Source organism: Typopeltis vanoorti, chromosome 20 (genome assembly GCF_054136105.1).
Source record: "Typopeltis vanoorti isolate ZY-2024b chromosome 20, IOZ_Tvanoo_1.0, whole genome shotgun sequence".
NCBI classification, from domain to species: Eukaryota; Metazoa; Arthropoda; class Arachnida; order Uropygi; family Thelyphonidae; genus Typopeltis; species Typopeltis vanoorti.
Window position 1 is genome coordinate 81,010,974 of NC_143568.1, and position 19,599 is coordinate 81,030,572.

The window sequence follows — 19,599 nt, forward strand, 5'->3', positions numbered from 1 at the left end:
TATGAAATGATGGAACACCACCCTATTCCCCAGATTTGGCTCCCTTTGATTTCTATCTCTTCCCAAAAATAAAACTCTTCTTCGCTGGTCAGCATTTTTCTTTGAATCAAGAGGTGATTGTAGCTAGAAGGGTATTTTGCAGATCTTACTGAGAACCACTATAGAGACGGGATAATGGCGATGGAGCATTGCTGGAATAAATGTAATAGTCTTAAGGGAGATTATGTTGAAAAATAAAAATAATTTTGAAATTATAAATTTGTTTTTTCATTGACTTTTCAGACTACCCTCGTATAACAAGCCATTTAAAAAAAAGTCGTAACCAAACTCTATTGCACAAATGTTATTGTAAAGAAGATTTATTACAGTAAATCATCTATTTTAGTATTCAAGTATTTACTTACAGATTCACTATAATGAAAGCAGCTGATTGTAAAATAAGACAAATTGACATCTATTTATTATGCACAATGTAAAGATAATCATCAAAATTTTGAATTTTTTATTCAGTAGTAGTATTACAGTATTATTATTATTATTTAATAATACCTATATAATACAAAAACAGATGTCTTCATAGGTCACTACTACTTTAGGGCAGTATTTTCGGTGGACTAACACCAAGTTTCTTGCCAAGATCAAGCTATAAAATGAAGTAAACTTTATTTAAAATTATATAAAATTCATATAAAATTATGTAAATTTTATATACAATTAACACATGAGATAATACAAATACAGTTAAAAATATTAACATCATCATCATCATACATACTTTTACAAAATGATAGATTCCACTTGAAAGGTTTTCAAACTGTCACCTTTTGTCATACTGTGCCTTAAAACTCAGCCACTGTCTGTTCACTAACCATGCAGTCTGAAAACACATTTCACTTATTTATCGCTTTGCAAGAAAAAAAAAAAACTATTCCTCATGCCCTTCTTGTAGTTCTTTATGCAACTTCTAGAGATAGATTTCTCTCCTTCCCTTTCCATTCTATGAATAATATCTCCATATTAATTTGGTAAAAATCACTTCGCATTCAATAGATGTAGTTTGATTTCGATCAATCTGACTTGCAGTCAACATACAGAATCCTGAAATTACCAGATGTCACTGTTCTTTAGTCATTCCAGATTTTTTGTTATCACAAATAAATGGTAACTATGCCTGTGTACTAGATTATAATACAGTCAACTTTCACTATGTCAAACTCACAGAGACCATAGGAATAGTTTGTCATGTAGGATAATTAGCTATAATGAATTTTAATGAATATTTTGTTAATAACAGCATTGTACCTATGGAACTTTGGTCAGGACTTTTTATTTTGTATGGTGAGCGAGTTTAATATGGTGGTGTTTGCTATAGTGTGAATTAACTGTACTGTCTGATCAAAGTTTTGCATAGCAGAACAATAATTTCCCTAATGAGGATGAGTAAATGCATCATGCATGTAATATTCCTTTACAACAGAGATTTATAGTCATTCAGCCCTAATGCCTTATTATTATTACATAACACCTCCAGGGATTCCTAAGATTGAATCGAGGGAGGACATCTACTCTACAACTTTCCGTCTTTACTACTCCACCAACCGCAACTACCTTCATCATCCACACCAGCACTTCCCAAACTGTGGGCTGCGGCCACCTTGGGGGGCCGTTAGTTTTGTTGAGGGGGGGGGCGATGAAATAATGAAAACAAATTTAAAGTGTTTTAAGACTAAGTATGCCATGTCAAGTGTGTATGTAAAACGCTAAAAATGTAATATTTGCATTTGATTTTTGCAATATTCGCTGGGTATGTTTTGTATTGAATACAAATACACTAAATATTATAATAATATATGTCTGTATTACGATTTTTTATTTCAATCGGGGGGCCGTGAAATATTTTAATTTTTCCAAAGGGGCCTTTACAACCATAAGTTTGGGAAGCACTGATCTACACCACCACCATCTATCACCGACCACCACCACTAGTATCTTCACAGATAATCACAAACATCCATGCCCATGGTGGGATTCGAACCTGCAGCCGTTTGGCTGGAAAGCAGATACGCTAACCACTCAGCCAACCAGGTCAGTAGCGAGGATGATATCTTCAGTTCAGGCTTCCAGTATTTTTACTATCCCATTATTCAGAATGTGCAGAAATTTGATATTAAATAATTCTATTATATCTTCTGCAGTTGTTAGGTATTAGAATAAATAAAGACATGAGTCATACATAATGTCTGTCAAAGGTGTGTTCTCCTGCCATTTTGCGAGAATAAAAAACTGGAGTTTCTGGGAAGGAAATCCTCTCACCGTCTGAATGATATCTTAAATATCTTCAGTTCACACTTCCTGTTTCTTGCAATCTACCATACCCTCCAGTGGTCACCCACAGTTTTTAGCAAGCATATATGATAATTTTTTTCCCCACTGTCGATATAAATGAAAGAATTCCACTGAAATTTTCCTTCTTGGCCAAGCAAATGTTCATATTTATACTTTCTTTTTCCTTATTATACTTTGCCTTCCTGGTCTACATGTTTTACTTCTTTTACCCATGATCACTGACACTATCTTATACAATACATTCTTATACAGGGTGTTCGGGATAAATTTGACATATTTATAATTAATTATATTTTTCCGTAAGTTACATGTATTAACACACACTTCTCTTCATTTAAAAGTTTGGACCCTTCTTCATTCATATACAAGATGTCAGAAAGGATGGATAGCTGGAACCCACCTGAATCATGGAAGAGAATAACTTGTATCATGATGATTCGTGCCCGCCATCAAAATAAGGATATTACGACTGCTGCCCAATGCTCCCTGAATACAGTAAAAACAATCAGGCATGAACTAGAGACTTGCAATGGTGACTACGAGGATGTAGCAAGAAGAAAGATCCCTAGCAGACGATCTGATTGCGTTCGTACAGCAGAATTCCTCGCAAATCTGCAGGAACAGGTGTTGAAGAACCCTGGCATTGGAATTCGGGCTTTGTTCGTGGAGTTGCTAACTGTAGTCAAGCCCTGGATAACAAGGGTAGCCAATGGTAGGCCGTATGTATGGCAGCAGGATTCGGCCCCTTGCCACACCTCTGGGAAAAGTCAAAAATGGTTGTCTGAAAATTTCTACGACTTCACCAGTCCAAATGTTTGGCCTCCAAACTCCCCAGACCTTAACCCCATGGATTATTTTGTATGGGGCGCAGTTGAAAAAGACACCAATCGCACTTCCAGTAATACAAAAGCCCAGTTAATGGATAAAATTAAAACAGTTTTTGCGGCCCTTCCCAGGGAGACTGTAGCATCAGCTTGTTCGAGGTTCCAAAGCAGAATTGAAGCTGTGATCGATGCTAATGGTGGTTATTTTGAGTAAATCTTGTTGATAGTATTGTAATTAACTCTGCCTGTAATGTTTTTTTGTCAATTCATTAAATTTAATAGATACAAAGAAGATTTTCTTTTTCCTTACGAAACTGTCAAATTTATCCCGAACACCCTGTATAATAGTTTCTTGAAAAAAAACCTTCCTTGTTTTTCTCTGAATATGTTCTTCTCATTACAGAACAATATTCTATATAGTTTTTCTGTCTCCTGAACTTTGACCCCTCTATCATTCCTAGATCTCTTGCGGCACAGTTCTATCAATATACCATATATGGTCTTTCATTTCTTCAGTCAGCTCAAAGTACAAATCTTCATTGACAACAATGAACCAACATCTCAATTTCTGCTTCGATGTGACCTTTGATTCATATTCTCTTGAAGAAACATCACACATCTAATTAAATAAAATAATGCTCATATTTATCATTATATTTGTGAGAGGTAAAAATATATGTTTAACATTATATATATAAATTAAAGATTCCAAGAAATTATATTCTTGGTTTAATTCTTTATCTAACTGAAAGCAAATAATGTTTTCATATAAAGTATCTTCATGAGAGGGCTACTTATATAGAGAGGCAGAGAGGCTAATGACTTCACATCAATTGTCTTGGTATCCCATAATGCAAAGCATGCACCCTTTCAGATGTGTATAATGGATATGCACTATGGGAGGGACCGCCACCCAGACCAGTTTCGACCTTTATTGAGTTATCTTTAAGTGCACAGAATATCTTTTCAAAAACTGAGTAACCTACAATATCACTAAAATTTTCACTGATTGACCCTAAAGGATCACTACTAAACTCAATTCTACTGACCTGAATCCCTCCAGGATAGGAAACTTAGACGTAGTTCCACCCAGTGACAGGCAAAAACCCACCACCAAGTAGAACCTCTCTACTCCTCAATAAGCAAACCTAATGACAAGCATTAATAAATGCCATCAGTGGGAACCCAGAAGAGATTTTTTTTTTTTGGAGATGGACTGAGTCCTTGACTCTTTACCCCTTCATCTGATTGAAGAAAATGTGTGGATGGGGTGTTATTGAGCTAAAAGCTAGTCATGGCTGGGTAACAGCAATAGCTGAGCCTCAGTTAAAACTTCATTGGGTACAGCATTGCCATCCATTACCCTGGGTTCACCATTCCCAGAAGAGATATTGTTAACCATTACCATTAACGTTACTGACAGGATGGGTGAAGCACTAGTGCTTTTTATATTCCCCTTTATCTGTAATGAGAGTTGTTTGGCAATGGGAGATTTGGGAGCAATTAAGCTCGCTCTCTCTCTGGGGGGCAGTTGTGTTAGCTATGATCAGTTGAGAAAAGAATGGCCTTCGGTCTTTTGTGTTTGTAGTAATCAGTTTCATTGTAATTGACAGTTTGTACGATTAGTGGGTTTCAATGAAAGTGACTTTATGAAGAATTTTTCTGCAAGATCACGAAGAAGGGAGATGTACAGAGTGCCGGTTTCTCAGTGAATCTGTGAATTTCTGATGAACCTACAGTGCATCCAGGATCATCCTAAGGCATTTATTTTGGATTCTCTGCAATTTTGAAATGTTTGATCTTGAAGTGTGACTCCATGCTGGTGAGGAGTAGGTAATGACTGGATGTATTACCATCCGGTAAAGTAGCAATTTATTATGCAAGTTCAATTTTCTCTTGCGGTTGATCAATGGGCAGAGCTGTGCTATTACTTTGGAAGATTTGGAGCCAATGAGATTGATGTGCTTGTTAAAAAGGAGTTTCTTATCCATTAATACCCCAAGATATTTGGTCTCTGATTGCCATGGGATCTTATGACCAGAGAGCAGGATGTCTTCTTTATTGCAGACCTTTCTCCTAGAAAACAGCATGGCTGAGCTTTTGAGGGGGTTCACTTGAGTCTTCTAGTTGGTGAACCAGTTTGCTAGCTCATTGATACTTCCTTGGAGTCTGGTAATTGCTAGACGAGGGCTGACCAATCTTGCTAGAATAGTGATGTCATCGGCATAAAGGGCCGTAGTGGTTGTTCTTGAATTGAGAGGAATATCTGCTATGTAAGTTGTGAAAAGTATTGGGACCAGAAGAGAACCCTGAGGTACTCCCACTAGAATTTTGCACCTTGATGACACAATTCCGTTGAGTTTTACTTGCATGTATCTTTCACTAATATATGAGTTTCACTAGTTTCATTGGGATATTTTTTCAATTAGTTTGAAGGCCTTGATGCCAGACCTTATCAAAGGCCTTGGCAACATCTAAAAATACAGCAGCAGCAGTGTGACGGTGCCAGTTAAAACCATGGGTGATATGATCTGTTAGTCAGTGAATTTGTTGTACTGTGTTGTGAGCCTCGCAAAACCCAAATTGCTCATTTGGGATTATTTTCTGTTTGTCCACTGCTGATTGTAGTCTTGATAGGATGACCTTTTCCGTTACTGATGGGCCTGTAACTTTGGGGAAGTTGTGGGTTATTACCAGGTTTTTTCAGAGGTGTAATGTCAGTGATTTTCCAATCTGTGGGAAAGTACTGGAATCTTAAAATGGAATTGGTAATATTAACTAGATGAATTATGGCATTCCGTGGGAGTAGCTTTATTATTCTATTGGTAATGCCGTTGGGGCCGGTAGCCTTTTTGTTCTTCAGATGAGAAATAATATTTATTATTTCTGTTGGAGATGTGGGGATGATGGTTTCTGAATCATCCTTAGGCTGTCTTAATGCTTTTCTAACTTTACGATGAACTTTGTAAATGAGATTGATATTTAAGTTTATGTAAGATGGGCTGTATTGATTTTCCAGATTGTCAATTAGGGCTTCTACTTTTTCTTCATCTGAGTGTGCAATTCCAAGATTGGTCTTCAAAGGGGGAAGGGGGTTGTCTTTTGGTACGAAGAGATTTTACAAATTTCCACATGGAGTTATCTTCTGGGTTGATTTCCATGAGTTTGAATTCCCATTTGGAATTCCTGTGTATCTGGAGGGCTTATCGAACCTGTCTGTTCATTCATCGCTTTCTGGCTTTATTTTTTGCCCTAATCAGGTCCATTATCTCTTCTGGGATCCAGTTAGAAGCGTGGAAGACAGTGGTTTGAGTGACTGATGCTACTGCTGTGTTCATTTGCCTAGTTAAATTGCTTACAGCTTGGTCTATGTCTTCTTTTTTTTTTACGAATGACAGGGGGGTGGACCGATGTGGACTGGGAGAACCTTAGAGAGCTTGTCCCATGGTAAGAAAGAATGATGGGGAGAGAGAGCTGATCTTGAAGTCCTAACCTGAGCAGGATAGGATTATGATCTGAGTTAAGCTCTTCTAATGTCTCCAGCTGGCATTGATATTTGATGTTTCTGAGGATAACTATGTCTAATACATCAGAACTTTCTGATGGGCTGTAGTGGGTGAGCTCAGTGGGTCCAACTACTATTGATGAGCTGAGTGACATGTAGTTGAATAAGGTACGGCCTTTGGAGTTGATTGATGAACTGAACCAAGCGGTATGTTTGGAGTTTAAGTCTCCTGCTATAATTATGGAATCCATGGAGCGGAAGATGGAGTCTAAGTCTGCTGTCAGTAGTGGAATTATGGGAGGATTGTATGCTGCGTAGATTTTGAGTTTGCCTGTGTTATTAGTGTGCACTTCTACACTTGTCACTTCGAGGTTTAGAGTTTGGGGCTGGTCAACAAGTTATGGCTCAAATAATTTTTAATAAAAATACTGTGCCGCCTCCACTAGAGTTAAGTTTGTCTGTCCTATATAAAATATAACCTCTTAGTCTTGGGTTTTGATGGTCTGAGGATTCACTGATCAAGATTATGTCTGGATTGTATCTCTTTGCGAATTCTTGCAGCTCGAGAATTTTATTTGTTAAGCCATTGGCATTCCATGCTGTCATCATGAGGGAATTCGGTTTAAATTTTTTAAACATTATAGAGAGTTGTTAATATGGATTGGTTTCTAGATAAAATCTCTTTCTGGAAGATGGTGAGGTGCTTGCTTTGCTGAATTCATGCAGCATTGTTGCAAGTGAAGAGGTTAAAGCTGATGTGAGTTTGGAGCTTGTTTGCTCTTGTGATGAAGGAGTCTAAGTTCTTACCATTTCCGCATATGATTTGGACATGGATGAAGGTCGAGTGCCTTCCTGTGCTGCTGAATGCGAGATATTATGAGCTGGACAGTGACTGGCTTGGTTGTTTGTGTCATTGCATGGAGGAGCGTGGTTCGTTCTTGTTGATCCATGGTTTTTTGGATGGAAAAGGCATTCCTTGTAATTGGCGGGATGTGGTCCTTTACAGTTGGCACAGCAGGCAGGTGTGGATATGGACTTGGTGATCCTCACTGCATTTTAGACATTTGTAGGCAGCTCTGCACAGTTTTTTGGCGTGCCTGAACTTCTGGCATCTGCGGCATTGCCCTGCTGATGCCTTCTTCCTTAAAGGTTCGGTTGTAATTTTGTTACACCCTGATATCTTAAGAATGTAAAATTCTCAGCTATCATGGTGTAACATGAAGAATAAATAAAATAAATTAAAACCCTGCATAAAAGATAATAGTTGAATTAATTAAAAGAAAAAGAAAGATCCTTGCATCCAATAAAATATATAAAATATAAAGGTTTTGTTAAACTAACTAACAAAAGAAAGAATATATTAATATTGTGATCTGATTTAAATAAGAAAAGTTAAATAAATAAGACAGAAAAGGATTAGTCATAAAAGATGGTATGTGAGAGGCTAGAGATTAAGTTATTAAGTAAGTTCATAGAAAGATTTTGGAAAGGGGATTAAATTAGAGCTAAGGAAAACAACAGACTATCACTCAGGGCCGATTCCCGGATTGAGACATCATTACGGGCTCACCGATCAAATGACGTTTGGCAGAAAAACGCCACCCAATTGGTCGGTGAAGTAAAAACAAGTAGGGGGCGGAGAAAAGAAGTTAGAAAAAGCGCCGTTAGGAGAACAGGTATAAAAGGGTTGGAAGCCCCCCCCCCCGAGGCTTTTTTTTGGTTTTGGTTTGGATTCTGTTCCAGGAGAGCCCTTCGCGAGCTCTTTCGTAGGGATTTCACGATGTTTTCCTGAGTGGCAAGATTGGAGTTATATCTCCAACGCCACAACACGGAAACGAAAGTGAGCGGAATTTCGGTTCTGTATTTCCTATGTGAAAAGCGAAGAATGCCATAAAGTCGAGGAAAAGAAAGCATATTCTTTGTGTTCCAACTTCAGTGACAACTACGAAAAACGGAGAAAAGTAAAGAAATCGATGTCCATGTGGCAAGTTGCACAGCCAATATATAGATGATCCAAAGTGTGTTCGGAGTTACGAAAAGTTAAGCCAGCGTAAGCCTAATTCAATTCCAAAAGGAACGTAGGAGAAGCAGAATATCGGTGAGGTTATATCAAGATAGTTCAATCAGAAGAAGGTAAAGGTCCATATGAAAATCCCAAGAAAGAAAGGTACTGTAAAATATATCTAATGTTAACTAAAATTTGTCTGTGATAAGTATCATTATTCTAATACAGAACTGTTGAAGTGACCAAGGAAAATTTATACTAGGACTTTAGTATCTGACAGAATATATTAAAAGTAAGCTGGCTAGTGTTAATGTTATGTAAAAATATTAAGTGTCCTGAGAATTTTGCATGTCTATTGTAATGTATAGGAAGGTTGAATGTCATAGTTATGTGTTAGTGCAGTAAAAGGTTTAGTTAATCTACTAGTTTGAATAGTTAAATAGTGAGAATTAATCTTATTTGTCCATGTCAAATGAATTTACATGTTGAATATGTATGGCGGCATGATCGTAATACTAGTTATGTGTTAGTGCAGTAAATGGTTTAGTTAATCTACTTAAGTTTGAATAGTTAAATAGTGTGAATTAATCTTATTTGTCCATGTCAAGTGAATTTATGTGTTGAATTGTTATGGCGGCATGATCGTAATACTCATTATAGGATCATAGCCTGATTACTTGTAATAAGCTAATGTTAGTTTGTAAGTATTTAGTTTAGCATTAAATTGAGTAATCACAAAATATTGATTTGTACCATGTTAAGGAATTTAATAAACCTTTGTTCAATGATAAAAGAGTTGTCTGAAATTGCTGTCCAATGCACCACTTGAAAAATTACGAACCTAATCACGTGGGAAATTAATGTTAAGAAACGAGATAAAGTGTCACAACTGCAACATAGTTACACTTTCAGACATATTTGAGTTCTTTCTCCTTGTTTTTGTACATAATATCTTAAACTAAATATCCCAAAAGGCACAGTATAAATACAAATATTAGGGGTACTTAGGGGAGAAATAACTTAAGTATTAGTAAAAATTTTGGTGATATCTCGTGTGTAGATAATAGTCGAACATAGGTAAGCGGAAATTATAAAATAGAATAAAGATCGTAAAATGGGACACAACATAAATGGCGCAGCCGATAGAATATAAAGTATAAGAAAGTTAATAGAATAGAATAAGAAGAATAGTTCACAACAATTTTAAGCTTAATGTCAGTAACTTCATAGATTCTTTTTTTGTGTATTGCAGATTTCAACCAACACCAGTGGCATTGGTCTTTTATCTGACCTCAGCATCCTACTGACTTTGATTGGGGTCAATCCTTGACTGATGATGTCAGCTGTGATGCCCTCAGCCACCCCTCTTAGAACCACTTTTAGGTTCTTCTTGCTTGCTAGCACAAAGGTGTGAAAGGGCAATTTAGAGTTGTCCAGCATTTTCGTCATCATACGATAATCTGTGACAGTGGTAGGATGAATCTTTACACCCTCATCAGTATTTCTTGCCCAGGAGAAATTGATATTTTGTTCCCTTGGGATCTTGAGACTGAGGTCCATTTATCTTTATCTCGAAGGATAACTGGAGGGACCTTTTCTTTTCTATCTTGGGTAACAACTGACTCGATTTTCGTCAGTTGTTACATCCATTCCATCTTCCGATGTTCTGCGTCTTTTATTAGATTGTTCCTCTTGTGAACAATCGAACTGTCGGGGAGTCTTTGTAGGTGGAACAGGTGTAAAGTCCCCTTCGATGTCATTTACTTGAGTGAAGAGATATGAAGTAATATGGAAATCACATATTATTCACATACAAGTAGTCAAAATGTGTCACATCACATGATCAAATTACTCTTGATTAGAGATAGATGTTAAAATTCTTTCACTTGGTTACACTATAAATTAAAGATGCCAAGAAATTATGTTCTTGGTTTAATCCTTTATTCAAGTGTAAGCAAACAATGTCTGCATATTTTTCTGGGTATGGGTCTGACTTCCATTAATGAAACCTCATTAACCTCTCTACTGGGCATGGTGGATGAAATAGTAAGACCAAATCGCACTTACTATCCATGTAATTCAATAGGTGTTACAGAATTGTATCCAGATTTTGCTGGACGTCTATAGAAGTCATGGCTGGTTGAGGTGTTAAAGGCCGAAACCAGTTTAGGTAGTAGTCCTTCCCCTAATGTAATAAATTTAGTTTAATCCTTTATCCAAGTGTGAGCAAACAAAGTTTGCACCTGAAAGTATCTTCAGGACTGGAGTAAGGTAGTGCAACACCAGGATGACTCCTTGCAAAGGTGGAGCAAGCTACTAACACTCCTGTCTCAGTATCTCCCATAATGCAAAACACATCTCCTTGCGGATATGTCTAATGTTATGCATTAAGGGAAGGGCCACTACCCAGACTAGTTTCGACCTTTATTGAGGTCGAATGGGAGTTCATGCCTTTCATCACTGGCCTCTTTAGATTTAAAAAAAAGTTGTGCTGAGAGTCAGCTTGATAGTGAGAGAGGAGGAGAAAAGATAGAGTGGATAGTAGTAGATAGTTAAAAGAGGCCTCAGTCGATCTACTTGGCCTGACTTAAATGTCAGCACCAAGCAGATCTCCGACATTATCTCCCTCCATCCGTTCTTTTCAGCTTTTCCCGGTCAGTCACCTCTTCAGGTGTCTGCCCGAGGAAAGTGGGGAAAAACAAATGAAAGAAGCACCACATGAAAAAGAGGAACTAGTAAATAACATTAAAAATTACATATAACAATTTGTAAGAAACTAGGTAAATTCTGAAATTTCAACCTGAATGACCAGTTTAATACTGAGAAGAGAAGAGCGGGGGCAGAGCCTGGCCTGGGTGATGCAGCCCACAAGGAGCTGCACCGCCTCGGTGTAAGCCTTCGCAGCCCAGGTTCTCAGGATACCCCCTCCTGTGTGGAATAGACATAGACCTTTTTTACAACAAAAATTCTAATCTGAAAGAGGACAAAAAGAAGAAAAACAAACCAGAATTTTTTTTTTTTTTCCCCCTCTGGCAGATCGATACTAAGAGTCGACTGACTTGTTAGGCGAGGTTTAAATCCTCCTGCTGTCTATTGTTGTGGGTTTTGATGATGAGATCTGCTAATTTGTCTCCACAGACGTGGTTTAGCATGTAGAGGCCTCTGTGCAGTGCTAGTCCCACGTCGTCCTCTGCATCGATAAGACCAATGATCTTTTCAGGAGTGATTTCATCTATATTATCGACAACCACGTCGTTCCATTCTGCACTGACGACTCTTGGCCCGTTTTGTCCTGTGAGTATCAGTTGAATGTCTCCGAATGTTTCTATTGCTTTTCGTAGTCTCGCCTCCTCCTCGGGGAAATCTTTTAAGAGATGCAATATAGGTGCATTGGCCTTTGCGTGAGGGAACTTTGTCGGTTCTGATATTGCCTTTGTTTCAGCTTTGCCTGGAATTCCTCTATGAGATTTTTTTCCAGGATTGTGGGATTCTCCTATGGGTCTTAGATCGTCTCTTTGTTCCTGTTCATCTGTTTCTAAATGGGTGTCTGTTTTATTTCCTTTTTCTTCCTCCTCCTCCTCTGAACTTGATGTTTCTGCTGGGCTGTCGTAATTTGGTTTGGTTCTTTTATTTTCTTCTTCTTCTGGTGTGATAGGTCGTTTGGTGGCATTGGTGTTATTCTCCGTTTCCATTTGATCCTCGGTTTCGATGATTTTTCTAGCATTTCGTTTTTCTTTTTTCTCTGTTTTTCTTTCTGTCTTGTTGCCAGTAGGTGGTTGAATTTTGTCATTTGTTATCACCATAACTGGGGTTGTAAGTGCTGGGAAAATGTCAGGATCTATAGTGGTAATTTCTGTCACTGTCTTATCTGCAGTCAGGTAGTCATGACTTGTAGGCTCTGAGCTCTTGGTTGAAATATTTGCTGGAATTGGAGAAATGGCACCTCCTATTCTCTCGGCGTGTGTCCTGCTAGGACAAACGTTGACTTTGTGGGTAGTATCCTTGCATTTCAGACAGGGTGCTTCACAATGGGCTAGTGCATGTCCTGCCCCATGCAGTTCCTGCACTTGTTCTTGGGGCAGTCCGCGCCTAAATGTTCCAGTGATCCGCACCGAAAGCACTGTCTTTTTACGCCCGGGTAACCGACCATTACCCTGGCTGACCCAATCATGACAAAGTTTGGGATTTCTGCCTTCATCATGATCGAGAACGAAACTTCTCCTGACTTCCACTGAGGAAAATCAGCGTCCGTGCCAATTTTTATATCCCGGACGGCTCCCCATTTCGAGAAGACTTTTACTATTACATCCCTGTCTTCTTCTAAATATTCGAGCGGGAATCGATCAATTTTAACTGTTTTGGAAACGCTTCCCACCACAAAAGGATGATAAAGTTTCCCTTTGCATTCTACTCCATTCAGCAGTTTTTCCCGTGTTGCAACGTCCGTGCATACAACCTGAAATCTTCCACCCCCATAAGGTGTGAAACCGGAAATTTTGTCTGCCCCTACTTTATCAATAATGGTTCTAGCAAACGTCCTCTTCTCGATCTCTGTATCTATTTCGAACCCGAGGGTTCTTACCCTCGGTAAAACCGAAGACATTATTTAACGAAAGAAAGGATAGTCTATTCCTATAAAATAGCGGAATGCCATGTATAGGCCTAAAAAAAACTTTGTTTGCTCACACTTGGATAAAGGATTAAACTAAATATATTATATTCTAACCAAGTGAAAAATAAACTTTCAACATCTTTCTCTAAATCCAGAGTAATTTATTAAAAAGGTGGCGCACCATTTGGCAACTCCTATAGGCAGAGATGACCTGCTAATGCTTCTGCCTGGTATCTCCACTCGGGCCTGGCTCCCACTGAAGAGACCTCAATAAAGGTCGAAACTAGTCTGGGTAGTGGCCCTTCCCTTAATGCATAACATTAGACATATCCGCAAGGAGATGTGTTTTGCATTATGGGAGATACTGAGAGAGGAGTGTTAGTAGCTTGCTCCACCTTTGCAAGGAGTCGTCCTGGTGTTGCACTACCTTACTCCAGTCCTGAAGATACTTTCAGGTGCAAACTTTGTTTGCTCACACTTGGATAAATGATTAAACTAAATTTATTATATTCTAACCAAGTGAAAAATAAACTTTCAATTTCCCCTAATGTATAGTACTATACACATCTAAAAGGTGTGTGTGCTTTGCATTATGGGATACTAAAGCAAATGATGTGAAATCACTAGTCCCTATATATAAGTAGCACAATCATGAAGATACTTCATGTGCAAACGTTTTTGCTTATACTTCACATGGATAAAGGATTAAACCGACAATATAATTTCTTGGCATCTTTAATTTAAGTATAACCAAGTGAAAAAACATTTCAAAGCTATATATATATACACACATACAAGGTGGCCCAAAATGTACCTACCAAGTTTAAATCCAATTTTCTCTGCAATTAGCTGGTTTAATTAGAAAAAAACTTTATCAATACTTATAGCCATCAAACCATTTGTGTTTTCTTTTCATTTTGCAGAGTATGAAAAATGTCAGCCTACACCATCATCATCATCATCAAATTCCTGCCATGTACCCTCAAGGGGTGTACAGGATATGACAGTACTACATGAAAAAATTACATCATTACTAACTTCCTATCTACAATTTTCCTCCAAATCAGTCTGTTACTTGTCAAGACTCCAACATTATCAGATCTTATATTTCTATCGTCTAAGGCACTTTGTACCGTATCAATCCACCTATATCTTGGTCTTCCTCTGGGTCGTTTTCCTGCCAACCTGGCAGAGAACACTTGTTTTGCTAATCTTTCCTCTCCCATTCTATTTAAGTGACCATACCATCTGAGATTAGCTCTGCTAACGCATTCCTGGATGCTGACAATGTCAAGTTCTTTCCTAATATCCTCATTTTTAATATGATATTGCCATTGATGCCATCTGTTCACGCCTCTAATCTTTCTCAGGACTCTCATATCTGCGGTCTCTAGTCTTTGGTCAAGTGTTTTACTTCTGACCCAGCTCTCAGATCCATAAGTTAAAATTGGTTTGAACACAGTCTTGTATACAGCTAATTTAGTGTTCCGACTAATTTCTTTCTTATTCCATATGAATTTATTCATTTGACTTCCCACGATACCAGCTTTGCTGATTCTGTTGTCTATTTCTATATTTAGTTTACCATCTTCAGTAAAAATTGTGCCTAAGTAGCTGAAATGTTTTACTTGTTCCACAGGTTCTCCATTCACAACACAGTTGACATTTTCAATGATTCTGCCTATTTTCATTGTCTTTGTCTTTTTATTGCTGACCTTCATACCATATCTATTACAACAGCTATTCAATTTAGTCAGAGAATCTTGCAGACTTGTAGCGGATTTATTTAGAAGTATAACATCATCCGCATAAAGCAAAGAGCTGACATTAACATCTCCAATTTTGATATAAGGTTTAATACCACATTCCTTCATAATGTGATCCATATAGATAATGAATAACAGAGAGGATAATGTACATCCTTGTCTCACACCAGATTTAACATTAAACCATCTTCCTGTACTTCCTTCAATTCTAACTGCTGACTCACAACTCAAATAAAGACTAAGTATTGCTTGATATAATGCCCCATTGACACCATATAACTGCAGCGTATTGAATAGCTTCTCTCTTGGCACCTTGTCATATGCCTTTTCCAAATCGACAAAACTTAAATACAGATCTTTGTTATATTCCTATGCTTTCTCGACTATTTGTCGTAAAGTGAAGATCTGATCCTGACAGCCTCTATTTGGCCTGAATCCAGCCTGTTCTTCACCAAGCTTTTCTTCCACAATTCTTCTCAACCGTTTCTCAAGTATACTTGCATAGATCTTGCCAGGAACACTCAGTAGGGAAATACCTCTGTAATTCTCACATTCAGTTTTATTTCCCTTTTTATATATGGGTACTATGAGAGCTCTACTCCAATCATCAGGAATTCGTCCCTCTGTCCAGGCTTTCTGAACTATGCAGTGCAGCCACTGTAAGACTCTTATACCACCATACTTCAGCATTTCTGGTCGAATATCATCTACTCATGCTGCCTTTCCACATTTCAAGCCTTTGATGGCTTTTTTTAGTTCAAGTATGGATATGTATTCCTGACTGCATGCCTGGTCAGTGTTTTTTATCACTGTGCTGTCATCACTGCTTGTTTCATTTCGCAGTTTTTCAAAGTAATTACTCCATACTTCAAGGATATCTTTTTCTCCTGTTTTCATTTCACCTTTATCATCTCTAATTCCTTTTACAGCACTCTTTCCTCCATTCCTAAGCTTCTTCAACAACCTCCAGAATATTTTGCCACCTTCTTGATATTTATTTTCTATATTCTTGCCAAAGTCCTCCCATGACTTTTGTTTAGCTAGTTTTACACACTGTTTAGCTTTCTTACATTTGTCTCTGTATTCTGTAAGAGTAAAAGCTGACTTATTTGCCAGGAACTTTTGATATGCTTTCTTCTTTTCCTTCACTGCCTCTTTAACTTCCTGTGTCCACCAGGGAGTTCTGATTTTTTTATCTTTGCACACAACCTCACCACATGCCTCTCTGGCAGAATCAATCAATGTTTCCTTCAGAGTTTGCCACTGAATCTCCAAGGTTTGATTCCTGTTCTCAAACTCTTTCAATTTCTTTTCAATAATATTTCTGTATTTTAGTCTACAGTTTACATCTGAGAGCTGCTCAACTTTTATTCGCTTTAAAACTTTCTTACATGTTATTCTTTTCAATATGAAATTCAATTTTATCCTGCTCAAGACTAAATAGTGATCACTTCCAATTTCAAATCCTCTGTACACTCTGGTGTCCTGCACCAGGGAGAAAGCATCACTATCAACAATAACATAGTCAATGAGACTTTTCTTATTCCTAGCCTCTTCTCTCCATGTGAATTTGTGCACATTTTTATGTTGGAACATGGTGTTAGTAATAACCAGTCCATGTCCTGAGCAGAAATCCAACAGATATTTGCCATTATTATTAGCTTTGCTCTTTTCTCCAAATTTTCCCAAAATATTTTTGTATGTCTCACAATCATTTCCTACTCTACTATTTAGATCCCCAACAAGGACCAACTTTTCCTTTTTCATTGTGTCAGTTGCTTTTTCTAAAGCCTCAAAAAATTCCTCCACTTCTACCTTAGTAGAACCTTCTGTGGGACCATAGGCACAAATAAGTCTCATTGTCCAGTTCCCCATTCTCATATTTGCCCACATTACTCTACTTGAGACTGACTGCCATTCAAGAAGATTAGCCTCGTATTTTGTGTTGAATACTATGGCTACTCCTTCTTTTTCTTGATTGTTATTGCCTGAATATAACATTTTGTATTTATTGCTCAGAAAGATCTCACCAGTTTTGGTCTTTTTTTGTTTCAGTCACCCCTATTATGTCGATCTGGTACTTATCTAATTCCTCAGCTAGCTCCATTTCTTTGCCATTCAGGCTTCTTACGTTGATAGTACCGATCTTTAACTCTGGTGATGTTGAGTTGGGGTTTGTTTTCAGATTTGTTCCGGTAGCTGACTTTTCGCTGTTCGCCCTGGTTCCCTGGCGAAAACAACGGGGGCCTTGTTTAACCGGGCGACGCCCCAGCCGGCATGAAATTTTGTCATGTTGTACCATCATTTTTTATTTTGGTTTAACCAATAAGAATACAATTTGGTCGGCTAAATCCCAAATTGCCAGCCCATCCTCGTTCGTTCAGTATCAAAGTAGATACCCAACAGGGTGCACCACGAGAAGGTGAGGATTGGACATTAGGTCAGAAGCCCTGGTCGGTTCTCCGCATTCCTTTAAAGGCTATGTGGAGGTCTCCTCTCAGTTATACAGCTTTGACCCTTAAGCACCCCTACACTACTGTGGGTCAGCCTACACTACTGTGGGTATTCATCATCAAAGAGTACATTCGATTAGAAATCATCAGAAAGCCCTGAAAAGGTTAGAAAAGTATTTCAGGTAAAGTTTGGTGTCAAAGTTGGACCAGACAGGCACACAATGTCAAACCTCATCAAGAAATTTTGTAAGACTGGGTCAATGTTAGATGATGACTCTAAAAGCGGCAGGCCTTCAATATATTGCAAGGACTGAAAGAAACATTGAAAAAGTTCAGGAAACATTTGAAAGAAGCCCAAAAAAGTCTACGAGGAGAGCATCTCGGAGTTAGGGATCAAATGCAGCAGTCTTCAGTGAATTCTCAAGGAAGATCATTTGTTTCCCTATAAAATCCAGACCCAACAGCTGCTCAAAGAGGCGAACACGACAGCAAGATTGGACTTTGGTAATGCAATATTCAGAAGAATTGAGAACCAAGAAATTGATCCTGGTCTCATCTGGTTTTCAGATGAGGCACATTTTTGGCTTGATGGGTTCATGAACAGGCAAAACTGGCAAATATGGGGATCAGAAAATCCACATGTTTACGTTACTTTAAGTCTTCACCTTAAACGTGCGACTGTATGGTGTTCCTTGTCAAAAGTTGGCATTTTTGGATCTGTTTTTACTGAGGGGACCATATCTGCACTGAGGTATTGAAATTTGCTTGAAAACAATTTCATTCTTTTTCTTCAGGACTTCGATGGTTCTGGCCTCACGGGTCTTTTTTGGTTTTTCATGCAAGATGGTGCTTGTCCTTATCACGCAGAATCCATTTTTCAACTTCTGAATGAACATTTCCATGGGAATGTCATTGCTTTGGAATACACAGTTCAACACAATTTTTGCTGACTTTTATATGAGACTTGTTTTTTACTAATTTGGGTGCACTGATTTCAAATATCAAACCCATTTTTCTCTATGGCATTTTCTTTTTGCTAATTTGTAAGTTTTTGATATTTTTAAGGAGGCAGTACTATTTAGAGGATCAAAAAAATCGATTTTTTAATATTATTTTCTGAAAGTATGTACTTTTAAAAATCTGTTCCTAACTTTTTTATCAAGAAATTCGAAAAATTCCTGAAGATATAGCCTATTATTCAAAGCGGTGCGCACATCAGAATCGGAGTGCTCACTGCTCTCAGTTGTTAGTAAACGAATAAATGTGTAAGAACCTGCAACAGCACGTACTGGTGCTTTGAATGCGAGAGAGGCCGATAATTAGATACATAACTACTTAACAATATTCATTAAAAATTACAAGAATATTTATAAAAAAATAACAATTTTACTTACACATGAGTTTCAGGGAATAAATTTTTGTTTGTAGCAATTTCTGCTGTGTGTTCTGTTTTGGCAATCCCTTTGAATACTCCAATAATAGTCAGCCATCATGTGAGAATCCCATCTTCCTTGGTACTGATCTTCCATTGTTTTTAAGTCTTGACAAGCGAGAGCGGTGAGCGCTCCGATTCTGATCTGCGCACCGCTTTGAATAATAGGCTATATCTTCGGGAATTTTTCGAATGTCTTGATAAAAAAGTTAGGAACAGATTTTTAAAAGTACATACTTTCAGAAAATAATATTAAAAAATCGATTTTTTTGATCCTCTAAATAGTACTGCCTCCTAAAAACTATCAAAAACTTACAAATTAGCAAAAAGAAAATGCCATAGAGGAAAAACCTGACGTGATAGAGAAAAATGGGTTTGATATTTGAAATCAGTGCTCCCAAATTAGTAAAAAACAAGTGTCTGATCATAATCAGACACTTGTTTTTTACTAATTTTTTTGTTGGCCAGTGTTATCCAAAGTAGTACAGAAGCGGAATTGACTGGCCACCTTATTCACCAGACATCAATCCTTTGGATTTTTTTTTTATGGGGGACATCTCAAAGACTAAGTGTATCAGAACAATCTAAAGACTGTGGAGGAGCTAGTCATCTATTGAGTGTGAAATCTTGGCCATTCCAACAGACGTCCTCCACAA

The 19,599-nt window shown here is 37.8% G+C and overlaps 1 protein-coding gene across 1 annotated transcript in view; it reads right to left on the reverse strand.

Moving 5' to 3' along the window:
* Positions 1-485: 485 nt before the first annotated feature.
* Positions 486-19,599, reverse strand: part of LOC150095595 (uncharacterized) — a 199,497-nt gene continuing 180,383 nt past the window's right edge. The window contains exon 11 of the mRNA XM_090409759.1: positions 486-643. Within this exon, the coding sequence (XP_090265885.1) occupies positions 593-643 (51 nt within the window). The 3' untranslated portion in view covers positions 486-592. The remainder of the gene's footprint in view (positions 644-19,599) is intronic.